Consider the following 18847-nt stretch of genomic DNA (forward strand, 5'->3'; position numbering starts at 1 on the left):
TAAACATCTTCCCAGCTGTTGAATCTCAAGCCAAGGTAGCACAGGATGTACTTTGCCTGCCTTAGTGCAGGAGGGGTCAGGCCAGTTATGTGGCAGCTGGTTGGAGAAAGATCCGGGGTGTTGAGCAGCCCCATGAACTATTACTCACAAACACCTGGTATAAAACTTGTTCTTTTTATTCACTGTGAAGTTGCTTCCAAGTTACACAACAAATTCCTTAAGAGGCAAGAAGTGTGTTAGTGTGTTGTGCCAGGGGAGGTTGCAATTGGCTGTTAGGGAAAATTTCTCTGCTGAAAGGGTTTTCAAGCCCAGGGACCTCATATCCCTGAAGGGATTTAAAAGACATGTGGATGTGGCACTTGGGGACATGGTTTAGTGGTGGGCTTGGCAATGCTGGGGCAGCACTGGGGCTTGATGGTCTAAGAGGCTTTTTCAACTTTCACACTTTTATGATTTCCAGTCCAATCCGATTCCAGCCCTTTCTTTTGGTGACAGCCCTGGAGCTGTTGTGCACAGGGCCAGGTGGATACTGGACAACTGGGAGCATCTGCCTGGCCCCAGGTGCAGCCAAGAACCACAGAGTGGTTGAGTTTAATTTATTTCCTGACTGTGGTGTCAAAGAATAAATCCTCAAAGGTTCAGCTTTGGTTCCTTCTATTTAAACTATGTCCTGGAAGCAGTTTCTTCCTCCTTGGTTTGCTGTGTATGCCACTGCAGAGTATGCTTGGAGAATTGGATAAGAAGATTATCTATCCCTGCTCTATATAAAAAGAAGGAGTTTCTCTGAAAGTTTGTGTAAGAAAGCCCAGTAATGAATCTGTTGGACTTGCAGCCCCAAGAGTACCTGGAACCTCACGTAGTTGATGTTCCTTCCATCTCCCCCAGTTCCTGGGGATTTTATTGGGGTCTGTTAGCTGTAAGCAGCACAGGCAAGCTGCTGGAAGATGGGAAGGATGACAATGTATGTTCTCAAGTTTCCAGTAAAAGTACAACTGAAAAAGTGAATCACAGCTTCCCCTCTGGAGCTCCTTGAAGGCTAATAGAGAGGAAACCCGGCAGCTTTCCAGAGCAATACACAATGGTTTCAGCTGAGAGGAATGAAGGAGGAGAAATCCTCCAGCTTCTTCCCATTGACTGAAGGAGCTGTGTCCTTTGGGGTGCTGAGCAGAGCTCAGCTGCCCTGCAGAGGATGGATCCAACACCTCTTGGTTATTGGGGTGACGTTCACAAGCCTGGGAAGTTTGGGTGTAGCTGCTTCTAGACCGAGCTCAGCTTCTAGAAGGCTAATGGCCAAATCAGTGGTAACAATCAGCTGTGAGCACAGTGATGTGCCACGATGGGAGGGAGGTGAAGAGCAGTCAGGAGATGGGCAGGACCCTGGAGTCACCCCCCAAAGAAAGGGGCTGAAATATAGCAACATGGTGGTTTTGCAGCTGCATGGTGACAGCAGTGACCTGGATCCAGGTTGGCACTTCCCAAAGTGATAAATGTTTTTAGGGGATGGAGAAATAAGAAATTTGGTAAGACACAGTAATTCTTGCAACTTAAGAGCAGCTCTACCAATGTTGAGAGTGAGACTTGCAGATCACTACCAGGTGAAAAAACATTCTGGTAAAATATGTGAGCATGTGCAAGTAATCTTTGAGAGTGACTGAGACTTTTAGAAAGCAAGTGGTGGGATAAAAGATGTATGCAGCTTTGGGGTTTTTTAAGTGATGTCCTGTTTATGGGTCCGTTTCCTACGAAGCCCTGTGTGGAAGGCCTTGCACTAACCTAGGTCAAGTTATTTTTCTTGGGATTGTCCTAGACGCCATTAAGAGAACAGAGTGGTGTAAGTGCAAGGTAATGATTTCCACATAACTGCCTTTAATCCCCTATAGCACATCTGAGAACACTTTTCCTGTCCTTGAGCTGTAAATTAAACCACTTGGAACATTTGAGTGATGCCTGATCTGTTGCCTGTGACGTATGAGAAATGTGTTGGGTTTTTGCTGTTGCCTAAACACAAAGCTCTGACTGTTGGTAGGGTGAGCCTGCTGCTGGGGGGGTCTTGGGGTGACTGCTGGCCCCCGAGTCCCCACTGCTCTGGGGCTTGTTCTGGGGGTACAGGGGACCCCCCCTGCTGCTGGTCCTGCTGGGCATGCGGGCATGGGATGTTCCCGGCAGCTGGGGTTGGGCTGTGAGCTCCAAGCATCAGCCCCTCCTGCAGTAGCTGCCTGTAGCATTGTTCGCTCAGGCAGAGTAATCTCTTAATTGTTTTGGATTAGTTCAGATTACATGGTATTTTGCTGTTCCCAGGGGAAAGAGGGGGCCTCTCTGTGTAAGCATAAATGCTCATTAAACTTACAACTTTACTTTCTTTTTGGTGAGGCTGGTGGTTCTCCCGTTCTCCTTAGCTTTGCCTTTCAAAGTGCCAAGTGGAGCCCAGATTGTGCTGTATCAGCTTGTTCCAGTGTGCTTCAGATGGAAGCTGGCGCTGATGTGAGCCTGGCTGTGTTCAGGCTGTTGCTGGAAGCTGTCACAGTTGGTCTCAGTTATACCAAGAACTTCTTGTCACTCTGCAGAACTGATGGTGGAGCCTTGAGTTTAATCATTAACGCATTAACCGTGAATGAGCTTCTCCATGTAAACTGAAATCTGTCCATGTCTGTCATTAAGTGTAAATATACGCATGAAGACTTTTAGAAAGCACGGGTTTATCTGCCTTCTGGTCAGACAGTGTGATCTCTGTCCGGGGTATGGACAACTGGGAGTGCTGGTAATGCTCATGACTGGTACCTTCACACAGAATGAATTTACGGCTATTGCTCCTATCTTCTGCAATCAGAATCACTTGCTGAAGCTCTGCTCTTATTTACTGGCAGGTTGAAGTCTTTGGAGATGCTTTAAGCTGTGTTTGGCAAGTGGGCTCCAGAGCTGAGTGGGGGGAAGTTATCCTGGACCCTCCTCGGGGTGCTGCGAGCTCTCATCAGGCTAGCTCAGTGCAGGGGAAAGCACAGAAATAATAATGATGGTCCCTGCAATGTAATGAGGCATTTCCATTGTTCTGGGCCTCCAGATTTGATTTTCAATGTGGAAGCAATGTGCACAGCACCAGATCATGGCAAAAAGCAAGTGGGAGTTGCTGGGAATGCTGATGTTCCTGGGAGGGACTTTGTCCCACTTGGAAAGAGCAATTTATAATGAATTATCCCAGCCTAATATCAAAAAATAACAGTAAAGATGAATTGCCAGAACAAGATAACTAGCTATGAGAGTAATCATTCCCTGTTGAAAAAGCTGTAATGGCAGTAATGAGTAAAAAAAGCTGAAATCCTCAGGGGCTGGATCCAAAGTGTGTTCAAGTCAGTGGGAGCCCCTGCATTTGGTAGGTTTTGGGTCAGACCCTAGATTTGTAAGGGCAGCTTTGTATGTTGACTTGTGTAGCTGCAAAATACCAAAGATAAAATCTCCTGGAGAATTCCTGGGTTAAAGTCATGCTCCCTATTTTTCAAACTTGGACTTTGCAGTTAATTTAACTGAAAGTGATTGTGGAATGTGGCAGGGGTGAGAGTCCACAAAGGATGCTTCGATGCATCTGTGCCCAGGGAACAGCACCTATATTTGTGAAGTGGTGCATATACAGACTGTGATGATAAACAGAATAGTTTGCATGTTGAAAGCTTTATCTTGAACTTACTGGAGTCTCCATCTTCCACCTTAACCTTCTTGCATCATGAGAAGTCTGTGGATGTACCTGCTGGACCCTGCTCAGGCTCCTGTGACTCCCTCATACCTGAAGTGCTGGAGATCTATGCTGGAGATCACATTCCAGCCATGTCCCCAGATGCCTTTGTAGGGAAAAAATTATCAGGCACATGGAAAATCTTTGGACAGTGACAGTATTCTGCTCTGCCTTGGCAGGACTGAAGATGCATTTGGGAATGGAAACTGTATTTTTAGGGATTTTTCTATCTGGCAACTGTTGAAAGGGTCAGGATGATTCATACAGGGTGGTGAAAGCCTTCTCCCTGAAAGGTGTTTATAGAATTCCTGATGTGGTCTAGTACACAGACCTGCCAGGGATTGCATGTATATATGTATGCATATATCTATACACATGTGTAATCAGAATACTTTCTGGATTCAGGGCCAGAATAAAGGCACAAAGCCAGGAATATGCAAAACAGGAGCCACCAAGAGTCTGTATTCTGATGTCTTGACCAAAATAAGTTTGTTTCTTTAACCTCAAACTGAGACAGAACCTTATAGTTCAAGGATGGTTTTGAGCTTTAATGGGATAAAACTGTCATCTTCTCTATTTATCATTGTAATGTTTCTGAGGATAATTTTGGACTGCAAATTGCAAATACAATATAAACCTGCCAGGGAATTAATAGATGCTATATATATATTTGGTTTCTTCTTTTTTTTTGGCTTGTTTTTTTTGGCTTTTTTTTTTTTAATTTGTTTAATTGCTTTTTTTGTTTTGTTTAAAGAGCCTGTTTCTTTCTCTGGGATTTTTCTGGGTTTTGTTTGTATGGGGGGGAGCACTTTGGTTTGGGCTTTCTTAAAAGCAAATTAAGTAGTGTTTACTTAATTTCCCACTGCAGATCTGAAGGGAAGACCTGGTCCCCCCCTGTCCTGGAAGATGGCAAGGCTCAAGCATACCGCATCAACATCGAGCCGGACCCACAGGTATGGCAGCTGCAGCCCTGCCCCACATCTGCTGCTCTCCCAGCTTGCTTTTGAGGAGAGGACATCCATGTCTGGAGGCTGGAAAGCCCTGTGCTCCTTCCAGAAGTGAAGGAGTTTCCATGTGTGGTTTTAAAGTTCTCTGCAGGTCTATCTGTGCTTTTCTTGGGCTGGTTCCCATGGTGAGCCAGATCCTGAGCAGATCTGGCATAATCCCATCTGTGTCACTGCCTTCCAGCCAAGCCAGGCTTTGCTGGATCAGCCTGCTGGGGACACAGGATGGCTGGGCAGCACATGGAGGGTGGCATCCAGCACTGACCCCATGAGGCTGTGACCAAGCTCAGAGTTAGTGTTATTTTGGATGGAGCTCTTGGGAGTCCTCTGACTGTCCAGTGTCTGCCCTTCCCAAGGTACAGCACGTCCAGGGTCTGTCTGCATCTGCCTCAGCTGATGTGCCTCTACCTTGGCTGCTTCCAAAATCTGCTGCACCCTCCCAATCCTGTGACAGTGATTCACCTCCCATGATGGTGGATTTCTTTTTTTTGTAATGTTCTCATCTTTTTCCTTTGGGTTTTTTTTTTTCCCTCTCTCACTCCTTCTCTCTGTTTTGCAGCTTCTCTCTTCCCTCTGTCCTCAGCTCTGTTCCCTGGAGCCTTCTACCTGTATCCTGCCCTGCCTTACTACCCCGTCTCCTGCAGCAGCCAGGTGGTGGATGGAGCTGAGCAGGTCTCCCCATCTTTCCTACCCATCTCTAATGGCTTGTTTGCAAGGTCAGAGGTGACTTTCATTCTCTTTTGGCTTCTTGATGGAAAGAGAAATGGGGTTTCTCTTCTCCCTCTCTGCTTATAAGGTACTGGATTGTCAATTTTTGCACGTTCTGGTCCATGTTGTGGAGATATCTGGGGAACAAGGAGGAGACCAGGAGGATAGGCAGAGGGCTGCTCCTGCTGCCTGGCTCCCCCTTGAATGTGTGCTGAGCTGGTGCACATGCTGCCAGCTTTCCCAGGGCACCTGGATGGCAGGGCTCGAGCCAGCTGGGGCATCTCACTGCTGTGGGTTGGCCACCCCTCCCAGGGCAGAGATAGAGGCCCACAGCCTTCAGAACATCAAAGTTTATGCTGTCAGAATCCCCTGAGCTTGCCCCCAAAGCATGTGAGCTCCCTTTGGCTGATTCTGAGTGTTCAAATATTGCTCAGATGGCTGTCTCCTCCACAGAGATGGTTTATGTCATATGCTGTTCCATGCTTTTTCTCCAGCCCTTACAAAATGCCTGCATGCAGGATCTGCTGGTTAGCTCAATTGCTCCTTTCCAGAGAGGATTTGGAATGAATTTTGCTGATGAGGGTTCCAGGGTGCCCCCTCAGCCCTCCCTGGCTCAGTTCAGAAGGAATACAAGAGCTGCAAAGGTGGGAGAGAGGAGATGATGCTGTAAGGAGTGGAGTCTCCTTCAGTGAGGAATGGGGAGGAAGTACTGGCAGCAGAGAGCCCACCGAGTGCTCAGGATGAGGGTGAGATCCCCCAAACTCCGTGAGAACTGGACCAGAGTGTGAGGCCATGGGGTCTGTTGGCCATTCCAGCGATGTGGAATTTGCAGATATTCTGCATTTCTGCCCAGGACAGCGGGCAGAGGCGCAGCACCAGCAGAGCTGCCTCAGCCCCACACGCCAGCAACACATGGGGGTGTTTGTCTTTCCTGCCCTGACTCACAGCACAGGCTGGTGTGTGAGCTTGGGCCTTGCATTCTGGCCATGTTTGCTTCATTTATCAATTACAGCCATCTTTTCTGACAGATATTTTTTCTTACTAGGCTTTACCTATGAATAATATTAAATGAGGAACAAATGTGCAGCAGTTCCACTGCCAGAAACAACTTCCTGAGGTTTAATGCAGATTGAATTTGAATCTGACTATTAATATATGTTACATATGGATCTTTTTAAAAATTAGACAGTTTAATAGAATATAATGAAGGGGGTAGGGATGCACTATTCTGAATCCAGACCTACATTGAAAATACGTAAATCTGGGGAGGAGGTGTGTAAAGCAGATATGTTTGTGGTAGGGCACTGAGAGAGGTATGTGAACAAGGGTACACAAGTACAGGCAGCAGATTCCTGCTCTTGCTCCTTTTTTTTGGTGCCTGTGTCCTGTTGTCTTCCTTAGTGGCTTTTTGGGTTTCCCAGAGAGGAAGTGAAGGATTTCCACACACACCTCCAGGTTGCTGTGCTTGCACCCAAGATGTGTTGGTTCTTCTCTCCACATCACATTGTGCCTCCAGTGTGGTTCATGCTGACAGCCTGGAACAGCAGCTGTGCTAACCCAGGTGTTATCACTGATGTCCTCTGACCTGTGTGAGGCTGAGGGTGACCATCATCACCCAGAGAGAGCCAGTCTTTGCTGCAGGTACCAATCCCCTGGGAGCAGTGCTCCCAGGCATGGCTGGGATCCCTGTGGAGCAGTGCCAGGTGACCCAGGGCTGTCCTGTGCCGTGTTCATTCAGCCCCTCTGGCAAGGGCCCGTACTAGATTGTGAGAAGGAAAAATTTCATTGTGAAGTAATAACTTGGCTCAATATGTGCAACCTTTAGGTGCACTTCCTTGCATCTGGAAAAAAGCAATCTGCTTTGAAACACAGGAAAAAATTTCTGCTGGAATTCTGCCCTCAAATCACAAAAAGAGGTTGGGGGTTTGTCCCTGAAAAAGATTTTGAGAGTTTACCCCAAGTGGCCTTTGCAGTAATGTGGAGCAATATCCTTTCTTCTTCCAGGTTTTACTCTATATGCTTTTTCATCATACTGGGCAAAGATCTGTTGAAAATCTTGACTTACGACTACAGTAACTCTTGCCTGAAATGTGAGCATAAGCAGAATGCCTCAGTCTGAGTGATTTGTAGGAAAATCTGTATTTCTGTTACTGCAATTTAGCTTTTTAGGGGTAATCTTTGTGTTGAAGGCAATGAAATTTTGTAGTTACCTTCTGTGCAAGAGAACTTGGAAGGTGTGGAGTAGCTGGTGAATTTTCCTCTCCCCTTTTTCTAAATCTGTTGTGGTTTCTCAGTTGAGCTTTCTGGTAAACCACTACTCAGAGTCCAAGAATGTGATCAATCCTCCTTATTAAAACTTTGATTATTGCCATGACTGTGGGGAATAGCTGCCCTCAAACTGAAGAAGCTGAACCGGAGAGCTGCTTTTTCACAATTAGCAGGAACAGCACTGAACAGGATGAGTGAGTAACTTCTGGGAAAAATAACTTTTTTTTTTTTTAAGCAGACTTTGATTATCAGTTGGTTTTGCTGGACAAGTCTGTCCTTAACAGGAAGGACATACAGAGGAGGCCACAAATGCAGTGATGTTCAGACTTGCTACATGAAGGGCTGCCTGTCTGTTGGACCCAGAGATGGGTGGAGGTGGGACCTGTGGGATGCTGGGGACAGCTCAGAGCTTTCCAGACAGCAGTCCAGATTTCCATCATGAAGACATGACATCCTTGCTTACATGTTGGGATTCCCAGGCTCAGCTGGCATGGTGTTGATGTCCTTGTGGGCCCTGGTCCCAGCCACTCCTCCCCGGCAGACAGGGGGAGTGGGAGCACCCATCCATCATTTTCTGGAGATCCCACTGTTATTGGCTTCCTGTAGCATGAGCTTGCTAGTCAAAATACTGCCATGCAGTGCTAATAAAAAGAGAGGATGTTTGTTTTGTTGTTTATTCCCAAGCTGCCAAAATTGGCAGCTCTCTGGCCCAGGGGGGCTGGAAGTGTGGGCTTTGGAGACCCTGTCAGTGCTAATTGACATTAGATCAAGTGTGTGGGTGGGAGAATAATTGCAGCAGAAATTAAATTGGCAGCACGTAGCCAGAGCTGGAATAGGATGCAAGTCCTCCCAAACAAGGATGCTTGGCTGAAATAGCTGCGTGGAGTGAAAAGCTGGGTTTCCTCTGGTAGGGCAGACAGCAGAAGCACTTCCCACAGCAGTCCATGGGGAATGGTGTCCTGGTGCTACTGAGCTAGCAGAGCAGCCCTGTGTCGTTCTCAGGAGATGCATGAGGGAGGTGCATCAGCTCTCCTGGTCCTCTCTTGTGCTGTGTCCTGAGCAGTGGCTTTCCCAGCCTGACCACCCAACTGAGAGGGTGAGCTCTGGGCAGGGGGGAAGAGCCACAGCATCAGGGGAGCTGCACAGGAACAATGAGAAGGCTGTTTCTGCTCATCACTTAAGAATTATTTTTCGTATGTGTTACTCTGTTCTTGACACCCAGGTGTCAGTCCACAGAGATTTGTTGTTAGTTTGCTCTGACTAAAATCAGGTGCAAGGTGTGTGGCTTCCTATGTGAAAATGCCAGCCAGAATGGGGTGAAGAGGAGGAATTGGGGCAAACTTGCATCTACTGTAACTGTTTGAGCAGCCTAATCCAGGCAGTGCTGGATGTGAGCCAGGCCAGTGGAAATGTGAACACACCTTTGTTTGCTCTTGTCAGAGGGGCTCAGGTGAGCGTGGTTGCAGAGCTGAGGACCTGCCACCTCTCATTGCACATGGCATCCACCCAGCATGGGCTCTGCAGCATCACTCCTGGGAGCTTTTCATACTTGCCCTGACTTCACAAATAGTATCACTGCTGATGGAGCTTGCTCCTAATTACATAAATGAAATCACGTGTGGGCTTCAGGGCACTCTGAGCCTCTGGGAACCCAGGGACAGCAGTGGTTTCCCACAGTAAAGCAGGGAGGGTAGTTGTCTGCTAACCTGTCCCTTAGAACTGATTTTAGCACCTTTAAAAAGGTGTTAAATATGCTCATATTTACTTTTTGCTAGATTATATATTTTTTTTTCTAAGGGTGAGTGTCTCCTTATGTAATTAACTGAGTAATGGATTTAAGTTAGCTTTAATTAGATGGAGTATTTGTTTTAAGTTCTCTGTGGGTTGCTGCCAAGCAGGAAACTTCTATGTACATCTTTGCAAAAGCCTGGCATAGGCCATGCTGAGTTCTGTGAGCTGGGGGTTAAAGCATCCTGACTGGAGAGATGGAATTTCCTTTCTCAGGGAGACTGACCATCCTTCCTCCCCAGCTCTTGGGACAGGATGGGCCATGCCTGCTTCTGGGAAAGCTCCTGCTGTGACCCCCAGTCCCAGCCAGTGGGGCACCAAGCAGCACTCTCCTGAGGAAGGAGGGAAAATGTCTGCCTTGGGGAAAACAAAGGATGAGCTCATGCCCTGGCACAAACCCGGGCTCCCTTCCATGGGAACTCGCAGCTCGTTGTTTGAGGACTGATTTAATAGCAGAAACATGCTGAATGCTGACAGCCACTGTGGGTGCATCAGCCATGAGCTCTGGGTGCTCGGGCAACATTTCACACCCAGATATTGGGGTTTTACACTACAAAAAACACTAATCTGATTTACTGGGTGAAGAGGTTACACACACATAGCATGTGCACTTGTATTTACTTTTGCCTTTGGTATAATATTGCATCATTTGAAAGCAAAGGAGTTTTCTGAGTACCATTGTAACATCTTGAAGCTGTAACCTTTTATGTGAAATTCTCTGTGTATGTCTTAGGTAAATTAGCATCTTTAAGTGAGTTTTGATAGTCCTGGTATATGAAAGAGGCAAAAACAATATTAGGATAAGGGAGGGAAAAAATGAGAATGAAAACTTAAAAATAGTGTTTTCTTCTGTCCAGGTAACTTGAAGAATTGGTTCTCATTGAAGGTACATAGGAATTATATTGAAATTATAACAGTGGGGGTTGGTTTAGGACAAAACAAAGTGCTGTTGGCTAAAGTGCTAACACAGACATACACTGTGTTATTTTACTTGATAACATCAGTTTCAGTGATGACTCCATTAACACAGGTAAGGAAACTGCTGCTTGTGTAGTCAGAAGTGTGTTTGGAAGCATGGGTGTAGCTCAGTGTTTGTTCTTGTCCATCAGGAAAAACAGCTTATCCTCTTTCACTTTTCTTTCTGTCTCACTTAAGAGGAATTAACAGCTCTTGGAGGTCACTTGAGTGGAGAGAGCCATCCCCTGTGGTGCAGAGAGAGATGCTGGAGGGATGCTCACTGTGGTCCCTCAGGCTGATCAGGCTGAAGCAGCTGCTTCCATCCCCTACTGCAGCTCGTGCCACAGAGGGCTGGGAAAGGCTGAGACATGTTTTTGAATCTACCTGAATTTGTATTTTTTATTAATGAGGAAACATTCTAAAATGAAACAATATATCATCCTGTTGCTTTTGCTGTGTTTTCTGGTGTACCTTGTCCTGGCTTTTACAGAAGGAGGTTCAGATAAGCCATCCTGGTGAAATAGGCACCTTTGAGTTTAGGCATATTTTTATAGCCTGAAGCTTAGCTTGTTGCCAGTGAAACTTTTAGTTTCAATTAGCTGCTGATAATGATTATGGAAAGAAAATCAGAATGTGTGATATGGTAATACCTGAAAATGCAACAATTCCCCAAATGAGAGGGAGGAGAGTGACAGTAAGCTGGAAAACATGATATCAGGACACAGTCTGTTAGTGTTAAGCTCACCAGGTTTGTCCTGTAAGCCAAACATCAGATGGTGAGTAAAGCGATTCAATGGAAGCATGGACTGAAATGGGAGCAGCAGCATCTTCCCTGGGAGAAAGAGGGCAGTCAGGAGGGCAGTGGACACTTGCTGTAATGGTTTCAGGTTTTTTTCCATCTAGTGGATATTATTTGCTGTCAGTGGGGAAGTTAATCCAACAGCAGCCTGTGCATGGTGGGGGCATCAGTCCAACAGCTGCACTGAGGCATGCCCTCCTGTTCCTGGGCTTGGAAGGTGACCCTAAACACTGGGATGTAGGACAGCCCTCTCTAGGGTTTAGGCTGTTGTTAAGCCTAGCTCTAGTGAGGTAGTCACCTGACAGGAGCTTGCTGCTGCTGGGCAAAGGAGGAAATTTCAAGGCTCTTCTACCAAGACATTCATACAGAGCACTCCTCTGTCTGCTGGGTAAATGCCCCTCGCACACTTATGTTAGAAATGTGCTCTCTGCTCTGTGCAGGCAAGATGAATGCAAACACATTTTAATCATGACAGTCTTAGGTAACTTTTTTTCATTGTTGTGGATTTTTAAGAGCCAGGTAGGTTAAGGGATAAAGTCCTGGCATTGCAGCTTGAGTCTCTCCTGAGCTCTTTAATTTGCATGAGGGTGCAGCTTCTCCCTGGAGCTGTGAGAGGAAACACCCATCAGAGCCTTGCTGATGGCCATCCAGATGGCTGCTCCAAGGTGGAGAAATGTTACTGCCCTTAGAGTGTGAGAGATTTGTCCCTGGGTTAAATGTGTGCTGGCCTTGTGCTATACCTTGTGCTGTACAGAATCACGGAATGGTTTGGGTTGAAAGGGGCCTTAAAGCCCATCTAGTTCCACAACCCTTCCATGGCCAGGGACACCTTCCCCTATCCCAGGTTGCTCCAAGCCCAATCCATCCTGGCCTTGAACACTTCCAGGGATGGGGCAGCCACAGCTGCTCTGGGCACCCTGTGCCAGGGCCTCACCATCCTCACAGGGAAGAATTTCTTCCTAATATCCCATCTAAACCCTCTGTCAGTGTGAAGCCATTCCCCCTTGTCCTGTCACTACATGCCCTTGTGCAGTACAGCCTGTCCTGGGAGTATGGGCGGGCTGGGGCTCCACCAGGCTCTAGCTTGAGTCATGTTTCATGTGAACATTGTCTGCAGCCTTTTTACAAAAAAGATCTGATTTTAAGAATTTGGTCTCTTACTTAGAGAGATCTGAAAAACTAATTTGATATTTAGCTGACAGCTGTGAAAGGAGTGTAGTGAGAAGGATGTGATGGATAAGGCTTTCCTTCAGACTGTGGTATACATTTGTTATGATCCAGTTTAAACCCAGAAAAGTGAGGAAAGCTAAGTCTCTGTGTATAAACCACAAAGAACTTTGAAGGTTCAAAATATACCCAAAAACTAGATTAAAACCAAATGAGGCTAGATGTTGGTGCCAAAAAAAATTGATGCATTTTTTATTTAATAGTAAAAGAGGCAAAGAGAAAGAAAGAGAAAAGAAAGAGAGAAAAAGAAGGGGGAGGAGAAAGAGAGAGAGACAGGGGTTATCAGAAGCATATCACCCATCCAGGGGTCCCAATGTCTCATTGCTTCCTTCAGTCTGCTCTTCTTGTTGGTGTGGGTCCCACATCACTTCGCCACACGCTGAAGAGTGCAGAATTCCATGGATTATACGCCTTGGGCCAGGTGGGAAAGCCCACATGCCTCCCTTGCAGGGGCCTGTTTGACGCTGTCCCTTGCAACACTGAGGGTCTGTTGCATCATCTCTGGTGGAGGGTCTGGAGACCCCTTTGAGGTCAAAGGTTTATTAAACCTCAGCACAGCAAAGGACTGAATAAGGAAGAAGGGACAGCGATGGGAGCGTGGGCCGCTGCCACAGGCTCATCCACAAAGTGGCTGCTGTGCCTTTTATACCCCTGGGGTTGCCTCAGCCAGCCCTGGCCCTCCTGCAGTCCAGCAGTCAACTCTTCTTTGCTGTCCCTTGGTGGAGACCTTCTTGCAGTTTGACTGGAGGTGAGGTGTCGTCATGCCAAGCCCCCCAGCAATAGGCTTTCCCCATTTCCAGCTGCCCCATGCAAGGGACACGTGCACACCCTCCCTCCCCGTGTCCCTGACTGTCTGTGGCTGCAATACAGTGGGGGGAAAGGGGACTATGGGGAGAACAGAGGGTGTCCAAACAACAAACTACAGTAACATAACCATACACCAACAAAATCTCTCAACATACACACAGTATTCATCCCTTAATTGTGAGAGCCAGTCATCATACTGCCCATCTACAGCACTTCTCTCCCCCCACCCTTGGGTGCAAGGGTCTGTGTGAGCCTGGCAGCTGATAGCCCTGGGGCTGTGGTCTCCTCCCCAAGGTGCTAAGCTTGTGCTTTGTGAATGTCCCCAGTTCCTGAGTTTCATCTTATCTTCATTAGTGAACAGTCCAGGGCCTCACTCAAAGGCCCATTCAGGGTGTGGTGGTATTCTGTACAGCTTTTGTAATACAGTTCTAAAAGTCCTTCATGGAAATGTTTAAGTCAAAAACTGTAATATTTCAGGCTCTGACAATGTTGAAAGGGGAGCTTGGCAGAATATTTAAAATCTGTCTTGTAAAAGAACTCACACACTCAGTTTATCCAGCCTCAGCAAATTAGACCTTACCTTTTTTCCTCAATCTTCTGAGCTGAGCAAAGTAATGGGATCATACTTGCTAGAGCTTTTGAAAGTTAGATTGAAGGCTGCTTAGTCTGTAAAAGCAGCGTATACACAGAACATCTGAACTGTGCTTATAGGGAAATATGTGTTAGAATGAGTGCAGTTTTAAAATTTATCCTTTTCTCCAAGCTTTGGGAGCAGCTTTGTCATAAGGGTTCCCCTGGGACTTCTTCTGAGGCTTTTTTTGGAGAATCAATCCTGTTCCTTCAGCTGTTGGCCACAGTGTGAATCACTTCTTTGCACTGAAATGAAATCCATGCTGTCTGTCCCATACACCCCCCACTGTGGGGTAATAATAAGATTTCCATTTCTGGGACTTTTGAATTGGTTCATCAGAGATGAAGTAGTGTCTTTACTTTTGGAAACCTGGGGGGAAAGAGAGGAGGGAGCTACAGCGTTGCAGTTGTCTTTTGTGCAGAGGCTGAGTCTTGGCTTGAGGATGTCAGGATGTAGTGGGATATGTCTTCAGGCTTGATTGCTTGGCACATGTACATGATAGAGGACTTGCAGTAATGAAGGCAAAACTTCATCCACAGAAAGCTCTGCCAGGAGAGACCAGAATCAGCTGGGACTCAATTACCCAAGCTTGGAGCAAGGGAGAAAGAAGCCAGAGGAGGAGCTGAAGCAGACAGGCTTGTCCTGCTGTTGCTGGATGGTGGACACAGATAACCAAACACGGTCACCAGAGGCACCTCTTCCAGGTGACTCTATAGCTGAGGGATGCTGTACCTCCTGGTGCATAAATAGCAATACTTGTGTCTGTAATTCAGCATTTTGGCAGCAAACAGCAGCTGGCACCGGCCCATCATGGTCTGGTTTTGAGAAGGGGATGAATCTGAGGAACATCAAACAGAATGGGCTGAGACAAGCGTGGCCTTCAGCTCTGTTTGAGTCTCATGTGGTGTGTGAGAACAGGACCAGCACTCCCAGGATTAGGAAAATAAACAAGGTGCAGGCAATTCCTTTGGGGATGGGCACCCACATCGCAGGGACAGAGCTGCTGCTGGTCCTGTCTGGGCAAATCTCCCATCACCATTGCACAAGGGCAGATGGAGGGTGGACTTGGGGCTTGGAGGTGTAATTCAAGAGATGTTTCCAGCTCTGCAGCTGGTGAGTTTGCTCCCAAAGAAGGTTTCTTAGATACACCGAAGCCATCATTGCTCAAAGCCCTTCCAGATCATGCCATGGGTGGAGTGGCTTGTTTGGAGGTTCTAGGAGCCAATGTTGGCCTGTCAAATTTGCAATCTTCAGTTTTAATCTCTGGTAGTCTGGAAAAGGGAGATTAGTTATTTTGTTTGTACTTCTGGTCTTTTAAAAGTCTGATTTATGACATGCTGAAGTAAATGAACTTAAAATGCCTTGGATCAGAATATGAAGTCTGATGTTCTCTAAATCTCTGTGGTCTCTAGAGCTAAGGACTTGTAGTTGAAAAAGGGTGGGAGGACAGATAGGACATTTTGCAATATGCATTAAAAATACAGCCAAGCATGAGAGAACAAATTGGGAGTTTCTGGTTTGTAGGCTGAAAGAGTTCTCTTTGGTGAGAGTTTACAGGCCAGCTCTTAAGGAGGGTTTGCAAATTCAGTTTAAGAAAGGCCATAAAAAGCAGGAAGAAAATCCAGCAACAAAAAGCAAATTAGGCCTCAAAGGGGGGAAATTTGAGCTGATCTTGAATTTGACAACTGGAAAAAAATCCATCTGGTTCTGAGTTTCTGAGGGTGAATGTATGAGTGTTTTGCACAAAGTGAAGCCTTGCAGAGATCTCACAGCCTTTGAGGAAGAGACTGAGTTCTGACCTGGGAACAGCATTTTGGGCTGCAGGAGGAGCCTCTTGATCCCTGTGGATGCTGCTGGGTCACCTGTGACTTTATGACATGGCTGAGCAGAGGAAAGGTGAGCTGCCACCACCCTGAACATCCTCCTCTCGCAGGGACAGGGAGGTGGTGGCCCCTGGGGATGCCAGGCAGTGCAAGAAGGGCTCTCCTTCCTCCCTTCCATCAAGGGCCTCCTTTTGGAGAGTGCCCAAGCAATAAGTTTGAGCTTTATAGCAACATTTGGTCCTGATGTACAAATTGCTGAGCTTAACAGGGACAAAGGGGTGACGCTTTACAAACTACCCTGGATTTAAGCAAGTCCATGGAGATGATGGTCTGGAGGAGGTTTCCATTCTGGAAACAGCTGCCAGTTCCTTGCTCCCCAGGAAAGGTCTGGCTGGCACCAGTGTGCAGGAGCAGGTGAGGTCAGAGGAGAGGACCCAGCCCTCTCCTCCAGCCACCCTGGACTGAGTGTGAGTCTGGCCCAGATAATTAAAGGTAATGGCTTTCTAAAAGCATTGCTGTCAGTGCTGCCACCCATATGGGCCATTGGTTTTATCCCAAAAAATGTTTATGATCCTTCTTTTCCTCTCTGCATCACGGTTGAGTGTTTTCTTTATTTCCCTTGAAATAACAATCTAAATCTGGAATTGGGAACCCATAGCCTGCTTGTATGTGTGTGTATATATATATGTATATGTATTTTTTTAAAGAATATGAATTGGGGAGCAGTTAAAATTATATTATTCCTGGCAGCAAAATTCCTTTTTTAATAGACAATTTGAAGTTATTATGTTGGAAGCAGTTTTCCCCACGTGTTTGTGCATGTGTGGTGTGGAGGGAACTGTGCCAAGAGGGCTCCAGGCAGCTTCTGAGGCAGGGGAAATTGCTGGGAGCTTGCTGAAGGCTGCAGGTTTTCAGCTGATGGTAGGGAAAAAAAACTCAAAGACACCATCTTTCAGTTCTTAAGTAAGCTTGGTTTTATCAGTGGACATTTGCCTTAGGAAGAATTGAAGGATTGGACTTTCAAGATCTTTTTCTAGCAGGATCTGTTTTTTACTTCTCTTAGCTATTTGTTTTTACAAGGTTTGTGAGCGCCAGTGAGTTCTCCTGCGCACCAGGGATAGACACTTGTTTCTAATTAGTATTTATTGGATTACTTTAGGTAAAAATAAGCTTTGTATCAGAGCCCCACAATATACACTTTGTTATTTGTTCACAGGATGGTGTTTTATTTCCCTGCTTGGTTTTTTATCAGCTTCAATCTACTGAAAAGATGGTGGAAGGCAGCTGTGTTGGGGAGCTGCCCTAGAACAAATTAAACCGGGTTAAACAGATTCCAGCCCCTTACACAGCATCTATGTCTTTCATCAGTCCAGGCATGTTTGTGACTCACGTGGCTGGAAATAGCAGCCAGCATGTGTCCATGGGCTGTGTCCAGCTTCCTGCTGCTTTTCCCAATTGCTGGAGTTAGCTCCTCTCCCCATACTGAGTTTTTGCAGGCAAAGGCTGGCTCAGGTGACATTAGCAGTAGGTATTGCTTGTTTTATGGGTGTGGATGGGACTGACTAATAACACACCCATGTATGTGAAATTCCATGTGTGTGGAATAACACATAGGTAATGTTTGACATTGGTAAAATGGTAAAATAATGTGGAAAATTTGTCATTTAATGGCGTCTGAGTTCCTGACTTGAGGTCATATGACAAAAAGATTTCCACGGTTTACGTTGGGACTTAAAAAGCAAATGGAAATATGAACATCAAGCTAAATCCTTGGCTGATGTGTTTCTCACACTGTAAATAACTAATCTTATTTGGGGAGAAAACCTCCCCAAATGAACGTGGATCTGTGTGGACAAGGGGAGCCGCAAGTGAAAATCCCAGGACTGGTCCCTTGGCCTCGGGTGTTGCCCATCCTGCACGTGGAGCTGCCTAGCAGGGGTTTTGCTGATAGAGATGGAAGGGATGGCCCTGAAGTCAGGAGCACAGCAAGTGTGCTCAGAGTGATGGAACATGGAATAAGAAGTAGACTCACAGCCTTTCTTTTAAAGAAACAGTGCATATGCTTTTAAATATATTTGGCAGTGGCTTACCATGGAGAAACAGCAAATTCATTTAGATGGGGACCAAGGGGAGCTGTGTAGATTCAGCACAATTTAACTGCAGGTCAAGCCTGAATTTTCCTTTTCCTGCTGCACATCCCGGTTTTCCACAGCACACATAAAATGTTATTACTGCAAACTGCATGTCCCAACACAGCCCCTCCATGTACATCACACTCTATAAATCTGAGGTTTTCTGCTTTCTTTCTCTTGCAGGACAGTGGCCCTGCCCAGAGCAGGAGGTCGATGCCCCATGGAGCTGGGGGCAGCCCTGTGGACAGCAAGCAGATGCTGAACATGCAGCATCACCAACCAACCCGGCTCTACACAAACAACAGCTCCGAGTCAGCCCTTCCAGGCCAGCTGAGTGGACTCCACATCACTCCTGCACACAGGTAGGACCAGGGCAGGGCTTGGCTCTGCATCTGCTGCTGCTCCTGCAAACTAAGGTTCAGGGAGTGCACAGAGGCTGTTGTGCTCTTCAGGCTCCTGAGATCATGAAATCTTAGACTAACTCAGTTGCAAAGACCTTCAAGATCATCCTGTCTAACCATTGACCTAACTCTGCCAAGTCCAGCAAGATGCTGGGCTGGACCCCTGCTCTGTTGGTCAAGTGTAGGTGGGAGGAGAAAACAAACTAAGCTAACTAAACAAAATGAAAAAATAAAAAGGTCTGGAGACACCAATTTCTGAACAAAATGGCCACATCTACATAGGTAACAACTGCAACATTAAATTGGCGCTTGTGATGCTGAAGCAATGCTCAGATATGCATCTTGGTGAAGGTGCTCACTGTCCAGATCTCTGTTAAGATCCTTCTGTTGCTGATGTGAGTTGGTAGATTAGTGGCCCCTAGGTGCGGTCTCCCAGCTGGGATTAATGCCAAGGAAGACAAAAGGAGGAGAAGTTTAAATTGGATATTAGCAAAAATTTCTTCACCGACAAGGTTGTCAAGCCCTGGCACAGACTGCCTGGGGCAGTGGTGGAGTCACCATGCTTGGAGAGACTTAAC

At 46.5% G+C, this 18847-nt stretch overlaps 1 protein-coding gene across 2 annotated transcripts in view; it reads left to right on the top strand.

The window, feature by feature from the left end:
- The window catches only part of PDLIM4 (PDZ and LIM domain 4), a 47920-nt gene that overhangs the window by 18095 nt on the left and 10978 nt on the right, over nt 1-18847 (top strand). For both annotated transcript variants that reach the window (XM_041398047.1, XM_041398048.1), the window contains exons 3-4: nt 4593-4677; nt 18052-18230. In XM_041398047.1, the coding sequence (XP_041253981.1) occupies nt 4593-4677; nt 18052-18230 (264 nt within the window). The remainder of the gene's footprint in view (nt 1-4592; nt 4678-18051; nt 18231-18847) is intronic.

Source organism: Onychostruthus taczanowskii, unplaced genomic scaffold (genome assembly GCF_017590055.1).
Source record: "Onychostruthus taczanowskii isolate IOZ18803 unplaced genomic scaffold, ASM1759005v1 scaffold14, whole genome shotgun sequence".
Taxonomy (NCBI): Eukaryota; Metazoa; Chordata; class Aves; order Passeriformes; family Passeridae; genus Onychostruthus; species Onychostruthus taczanowskii.